This window comes from Solanum tuberosum, unplaced genomic scaffold (genome assembly GCF_000226075.1).
Source record: "Solanum tuberosum cultivar DM 1-3 516 R44 unplaced genomic scaffold, SolTub_3.0 scf00023, whole genome shotgun sequence".
Classification (NCBI taxonomy): Eukaryota; Viridiplantae; Streptophyta; class Magnoliopsida; order Solanales; family Solanaceae; genus Solanum; species Solanum tuberosum.
In genome coordinates this window covers 978,695-986,450 of record NW_006238949.1, presented here as the reverse complement: position 1 = coordinate 986,450, position 7,756 = coordinate 978,695, and the positions used below count along the sequence as shown (strand labels likewise).

Below are 7,756 nucleotides of genomic sequence, written 5' to 3'. Positions count from 1 at the left end.
TTTCCATTTCCGCAAATATGATTAATACAACAACATTTCAACTCCCAATAAAATATAGTAATAGGTACAAGTACCTTATCAAGTTGCGACATAATTTATTCTCTCTTTGTTATCTCTTCCTCAATTCTGATTCCATCAAGAATGGTTAAAAAGTTTCCACAACAATAAACACAAAAGTAATTCAATACAAATTCATAAAAGATAAAATTTTATAGATTATTGAATAAAACACAAAGTTAAGTTGTCGGACAAAGTGATGACATGAGGAAAAAGCCCATAGAAAGAAGTAGGTTCGAACCAAAAAATTGTCATAGTTGTGATCAATTGTTTTAGAATTGAGCTGTTGAAATAGTTTTTCTTTTTACATGTTGAATGGAGGGAAAACATACAAGTAAATTATAGTATTGTTTCATTAATATTTTTCGTGAAGATCCAAAGTAAACTTCTAAGGAATTGACGAAGTTTCACAGAAATTAGGGATGAAATTTGTCACAAAAAAAATACAACAACTAGTATAGTTTGCCTAGTTTTTATAGGTAGTTCCCGAAGAGACACAAACAAAGGGATACAACAGTCTGAAGGGACACAAGAATTGGAAAAAAAGGTAAAAATAAAATAGGGATAAAAAACCTAGAAGTACAAAAAAAACATAAATTTGGTGGAGCCTTAATTTGTAGGATGGTGGTCACTGTTGTGAAGAGTTACATTGTATAGGGAGGGAAACACCCGAATGTGGCGTTTCTTAGAGGAGGGAAATACTAATTTTGAAAATAAATAAATTAAAAGGGAATCCTGATTTGTGGTAACGCCACGTAATATATATATATGTGTGTGTGTGTGAGAGAGAGAGATTAATTCTGTCATAATAAATTATATATTACTCCACTAAAAATATTTATAAGTGTACTCCTCAATTTAATTTTGAAATCTTTCATTAAATCTTATTTAACTCCTCAAGTTGAAATTACATATATTAAATAATTAAATTTAAATTTTGACTTTTATGTTTTATACTTACGCTTAACTTATTGCATGTAATGGATACCAAATCCACATATATGATTTTCACATGAGAACTTGTAAAGAATCATAAAAGAGTATCATCAATCTCTAAGGTCGATATATAAATTTTATCAACTAATTAATTATTATTTTTTAGAAAATATTATTTATTATCATACCATTTATCAGGCATATACTAACTCACGGCAAAATTGTACCTTTTGATAAATCAAAATAATAAGCAAATCACATTGATCATAGCAATTATAACAAGATTAAAAGTATACATACATTTAATGATTTAGAGAAATTGTTGCACATATTCCATACAAAAATTTACTTTGATAATGAAATTCTCCCCCAGTCCCTTCATAAATTCGTTTTTTGCTTGATGTGAGCTCAATTTTGTTGGGTTATGAAGGGTGATTAGGGCATCATGCGGAAACTTACAATTGCAAATCATATGACGATAAATCAAATGACAAATAAAAGTATACTAAAAACATATTATTAATATAGTTTGGTCAAATGACCTACATATTATAAAACTAATATAATATTGAAAAAAAAAAAACATAAATATGTTTATGAGAAAATCTCCCCATAAACAAGACTTTCTAAATGACTACATTGTGGATTCTATTGTTGTGTTTTTTGATATGAGAAGAGGGGTCTTCAATTTATAGATCTCCTAACTTTTCCTGTAAGGAAAGAATAAACCAAATATGGAGAAAAAAATATTTTCCTTTCATGAAAAGTAAAAAAACTTATGGTAATGTTTTGTCTTTTCTTTTAGGAAAAAATAAACTTCAAATACGGTAAGAAAATTAGGACAAAACCCTAACAAATCTCCCCTTTTGGCTGGATTTTCTTGACAAAAACTTGATCCACCTTCTTCAATTGTATGATAATCTTTGTTCTTCACATAGTCTTCATCACTGCTGCTTGCCATGGTTAAAAATAAAGTTTAAAATATATGGGTTAAAAATATTTTGTTTTATTTTTAAAATTGCAGCAACAGAAATGTTGAAAATATGGTTTAAAACTTCTTCTCCACATGTAGCTAGATAAAAATCTTCATTATCTTCAAATTGATTTGAAACCATCTTGAACCTATCTTCAACCTCATTGAACCATAGGACCATCGGATCATGAATCGTTAGATCATGTGTTTTGATACCACTTGTTGGGTTATGAAAGGTGATTAGGACATCATGCGGAAACTTACAATTGCAAATCATATGACGATAAATCAGATGACAAATAAAAGTATACTAAAAACATATTATTAATATAGTTTGGTCAAATGACCTACATATTATAAAACTAATATAATATTGAGAAAAAAAACATAAATGTGTTTATGAGAAAATCTCCCCATAAACAAGGCTTTCTAAACGACTAAATTGTGGATTCTATTGTTGTGTTTTTTGATATGAGAAGAGGGGTTTTCAATTTATAGATCTCCTAACTTTTCCTATAAGGAAAGAATAAACCAAATATGGAGAAAAAAATATTTTTCTTTCATGAAAAGTAAAAACACTTATGGTAATGTTTTGTCTTTTCTTTTAGGAAAAAATAAACTTCAAATACGGTAAGAAAATCAGGAAAAAACCCTAACAAATTTGCCAAAGACCAGGAAGCGTTTTATTATCTTAATCATTTTTACACTATTCGTTTAATACATTCCAAATTTAGTAGCAAAAGAAATTTGAAAAAAGGGGAAAAGTATGATATACTTTTCAACTTTGTCATTTAGAGCTGATATACCTCTCATTATGAAAGTGACTCATATATACCATATTGTTATACAAATTACTCACATATACCCTTTTTACTCTAACGGAAGTGAATAAAATAGTTTTAATTTAATTTTTTAACCATTTTTTGGAAAAAATATAATCCATATGAGATATATTTGATCCTCCTCACACATTATTTCTTGACTTTTTTGTTTCAACGATTAATTTAAATTTATTATTTTGATGGTGAAATTTTAAAGTTCCCTATTTTTCTTGTAAAATTCATTATAGATTCCATTGTTTTTATTTTGTTTTTACAAATAGAAAAACTAAATTACAAAATAACCACAAAAAATTAGTTATATTTTATTTATTTATTTACACTAAAGAATGAAACTTGAATAATGATAATCAAAGAAGTCAAAAAATAATTCTTGTATGAAAAAGATTAGAATATACCTTGAACTTTGCTAGAAGGATCATATATATACCCCTACATGAATATTTTTAATTTAAAATAAAAAAAATAAATTTAAAATAATTTTTTCACTTTCGTTAGATGAAAGATATATGTGAGACATTTGTATAATGATAAGGGTATATCACTTTTATAACAAAAAGTATATCAACTTCACGTGGCAAAACTTAGGGGTATATCACACCCTTTTCCCTTCAATAAATCTACTCCCCTAATCATGATTAAAATATATTTTAGTTTTTCACCACAATTATCAAGATGTTTTGTTAGTTTCATCTTTAAACGTAAACATATAACTTTATAATTTATAAAAGTTAGTATAAGTAAAAGATACACATGTGAACAAAATATGTATTTAAAATAGAATAAGTAATGATTTCATAAAGAATAAAAGAAGTAAATAGGATGAATAATATGGTAAGAAAAAGTAAAAAGAAAAAAGAGTTATAGAAGTAAGTAATTAAAGTAGGGAGTACGGGGGTTTCCGTTAAATAGAGATTGGGTAACGTATGCGCGTGTTTGAGAGTAAAGTCTCCCTTATGACCCCACCTGTCATCTGTCTATCTCTGTAAGTTTATGAAATTTCGAATTCATTGTGGCTGCAAATACCTTTTAAGTATGTATCTAGTCTTTCTTTTCTTTAATTATAATTAATACTAGGATTAAGCAAAACCATAATAACTGTTTCATTTTAATCCCGAACTAGTTAGATGCATGATTTACTATTTCTGTTTCACTCTATCAATATAATGTTTGAAGAATTGATGTAGAAGTAGTGCGTGCTAAGGGACTCTACTAGTATTAGACAATTTTTTAGTAAAAAAGGAATATAATTTTGTAGGTAGAGAATTAAAGGAATGTAAAGCAAAAGGTATTTTGTGTTGCAGTAAAACACTTCACATGGTCACCTTCTGCCATCCCTTGTGCCCATTTCTGTATTCTTTAGCTTTTTCCCTTTTGCATTATTAATTTATCATATCATATATGTCCCACTTTCCCTTTTTTCTTTGTATCTTCCTTCTTTATCATTTGTTCATTCTACTTGTTGGGACTAATTGAGTGCTACTAGTTTCATTCAAGTTGTTTGTTAATGTGACAACAATGGTGTCGTCTCAACACTCTCCGTTCATAACCCGGTAATCTCCTTTACTTCTACAATGAAACGTTATTTACTGAGAATTATGATTTCCCCATCAAGTTCCTTATATTCATGAATGAATCTAGTGTTTTCACCTTCATTTGAGCCAAAAAAAAAATGTATTTCCAATTTTGACTGTTACGCTACTCATTGTACCCTACAAAAGCCTCTATTTTTCGTTTTGTTCCTTATATAATTTTTTAGGATAGGATATGGTTTTCTCTATAATATATATGCTATTTCACATAATTGTAGAATGCCACAGCTTTACTGCTAACCTCTGATTATTATTGGTTTAACCAATTTAAATATGCTAAACCCCTTTCTTCTTTTTGGAGAAATGTTACGCCGAACGATTAATATTACTTGTTCTCACATAATCTTTTACTATTATGGATTTGTCATGTCTTACTCGTTAACGATATTGATCATCAGCACTATATTCTCTGATGTTGCTGGGGATATTACAATTGCTGTAAATGGAGAGTCTTTCCTACTGCATAAGGTACTTTTCTCTTTCTCTTTGTCTTAATAGAAGGTTGAGGCTTGTGTTTACTGTTTAAACCTACTTCCTTTCTCAGCTCTAGGTTACTAACAACATACTTTCAAATTATGATGTAGATGGAACTCGAAACACATAGAATGGTCAAACTTGGTTGAGAATATTCCTCATGTCTAGTAGTGCCCTTCTGTACCTCGTTGTTGCCTTTGAGACCAACCTTATCCTTCGTAGACGAGGGCACTACTACACATCCTGTTCACCAAACTTTTTATTTTTTAAGCACCCAGTGATGATGACAGTGGAGCGTGCTATATTAAGTAAACATTAGCAAATTATAAAAAAAATGGTACTAATTTTAGGTGTGGCATTGCAGCAAATGTATTCCAGAAATCAATTTTGAGATTGTAACATGTGAATCTTGATCTATTCTGGATATTTCATCGCACACTATTTACTAATTCACTTCAATCCTTTATCAATATTATTAGTTAACTGTATATTTGATTCTTGAAGTTGATAATTGTGTTATGTCACTTGTGGTTTTGCTATAGTTTCCTTTGGTGTCTCTGAGTGGAAAGATCCGGAAGATGGTGGCCGATGCCAAAGACCCAAATCTCTCAGAATTGAATTTAACTCATGTTCCTGGGGGGCCTGAAACATTTGAACTAGCTGCAAAGTTTTGTTATGGCATGAACTTTGAGATCACAACTACGAATGTAGCACGTTTGCATTGTGTGGCAGAATACTTGGAAATGACAGAAGATTATCGTGAAGAGAACCTCATTGCAAGAACAGAAACTTTCCTTGTTGAAGTTGTGTTTCCGAATCTTGAAAAAACGGTGGAGGTTCTTTCTTCTTGTGATGACCTGCTTCCTATTGCAGAGGAGGTTGGTATTTCAGATAGATGCATTGATGCCATTGCCAGGAATGCTTGTCAGGAGCAACTTGTTTCAGGTCTATCTCGTTTAGATTGTGATAGTGGATCTTTGGAACACAAGGAATGGTGGGTCGAAGATCTTTCTGTTCTAAGCATTGATTTTTATGGCAGAGTTATCATGGCAATGGGACATGTTGGGTTACACATAGACAGCATAATTGCATCCTTGATGCATTATGCACAGGTCTCTCTAAAGGGTATTGGGAAACCGCAAATTTGGAATCCAGCGAGAGCATATCCATGTAAAGGAGAAAAGGGGCAGAAAACAATTGTAGAAACTCTTGTTAGTCTATTGCCTCCAGAGAAGAGTTCATCTGTTCCGCTGAATTTTCTTTTTGGGATGTTGAGGATAGCTATCATGGTGGATGCCGCCCTAGCCTGCAGGCTTGAAATTGAGAGGAGGATTGCCTTCAGGTTGGAAATGGTCTTACTTGACGATTTGCTTATACCATCTGTCCAAACGGGTGATTCTTTGTTTGATGTTGACACTGTCAAGCGCATATTGATACATTTCCTCCAAAGGATTGACCAAGAAGAAAATGGAGATTGTGGATATGAATCAGAAAATATTGATTCTCCAAGCCATGGTTCTCTATTGAAAGTTGGACGGCTTATAGACACGTATCTAGCTGAAATAGCTCCTGATCCATATTTGAGCCTTGAGAGATTCATTGCTATGATATCAGTTTTGCCTGATTATGCTCGTGTTATTGATGACGGACTTTACAGAGCTATTGATATTTATTTGAAGGTAAAACTTCAAAGTTATAGTTATAGACCTCATCTGATTATATGAATACCTAAAAATGATAACATGTTTTTTCTTTAGTCTGAATATTCTTCTACTTGAGTAGGCCCATCCGATGCTAAGTGAGCACGATTGCAAAAAGCTATGCAAATTCATAGATTGTCAAAAGCTGTCTCAAGAAGCATGCAATCATGCAGCACAGAATGACAGGCTCCCAGTTCAAATGACTGTCCAAGTTCTCTACTTTGAGCAGCTCCGACTAAAGAATGCTCTATGCGGAAGTTGTGGAGATACACAAAAGATGAGCAGCGGTGTTACAAGTGCAGCCATGTCTCCTAGAGATACTTATGCATCTTTAAGGAGAGAGAACCGAGAACTGAAGTTGGAGATATCAAGAATGAGAGTGAGGCTAAGTGACCTGGAGAAAGAACAAGTGTTTATGAAACAAGGGATGATAGACAAAACAGGACAGGGCAAAACATTCTTAACTTCCCTTTCTAGAGGTATAGGAAGGTTTGGTATATTTGGTGGTCCTTCTCACGGTAAACGTAGGAAATCAGAAGGTAAAACTGCTAGGAGTAGGAGGTATTCTGTTTCCTAAAACAATTTGTAAATTCAAGAGACGTCACCAGTGTCGTGTTGCACATTATTGAATTTGTTTCTAAAGTAAAAAAATATGATGTTTATTCAATGATTCTCAGTTCTAACAATTAATATTCTGAACAAGATTGCACATCTATGTGAAAGAATATAACAGTAAAGATGGAAAGATGAGTGAATAAAATTCATCCACCATACAAGTGAAGTTATTGAAATTGTGTGAGAATAATCCTCATGCAGCCATCTTACTGAAAAGTTGTTTACGTATCTGCAGAAAGAAACCAAAACATGTGAAGTTGTAATTCTGATTGATTTCCTCATCACAAGTTTATCACTTACAATATATTACCTCAGGGAGTTTCTGCCTAAAAACGACATCCAGTCGAGCATCCAGTGTGTTCTCACATACAATCTTCCCATCATCAGAAGCCAGAACTACTCCTCCAGAGCTTTCATTATATCAAAGTAAAATCAACTCCAAATACTTCACTATCAACATTTGATCATATTTCATATGTTGGAAATCATATTAACTTAATTATTAACTGTTTAAAACGGACTAATATAGCATGATTATGGGGGGGGGGGGGGATCCCGGCCAGAAACCTC

General features: G+C 31.8%; 2 protein-coding genes across 2 annotated transcripts in view; one reads left to right on the top strand and one right to left on the bottom strand.

Annotated features, from left to right (window-relative positions):
- Nucleotides 1-4,060: 4,060 nt before the first annotated feature.
- LOC102587772 (BTB/POZ domain-containing protein At3g08570) lies at nt 4,061-7,238 on the top strand. The gene is made up of 4 exons (XM_006341229.2): nt 4,061-4,358; nt 4,796-4,865; nt 5,414-6,550; nt 6,654-7,238. Exons 1-4 carry the CDS (start codon nt 4,324-4,326, stop codon nt 7,146-7,148), a joined length of 1,737 nt encoding a protein of 578 aa, XP_006341291.1. The 5' UTR covers nt 4,061-4,323; the 3' UTR covers nt 7,149-7,238.
- Nucleotides 7,239-7,379: 141 nt separating this feature from the next.
- The window catches only part of LOC102587442 (V-type proton ATPase subunit E-like), a 4,292-nt gene continuing 3,915 nt past the window's right edge, over nt 7,380-7,756 (bottom strand). The window contains exons 5-6 of the mRNA XM_006341228.2: nt 7,497-7,596; nt 7,380-7,415 (exon numbers count right to left, since the gene is read on the bottom strand). Coding sequence (XP_006341290.1) covers nt 7,380-7,415; nt 7,497-7,596 — 136 coding nt within the window. The remainder of the gene's footprint in view (nt 7,416-7,496; nt 7,597-7,756) is intronic.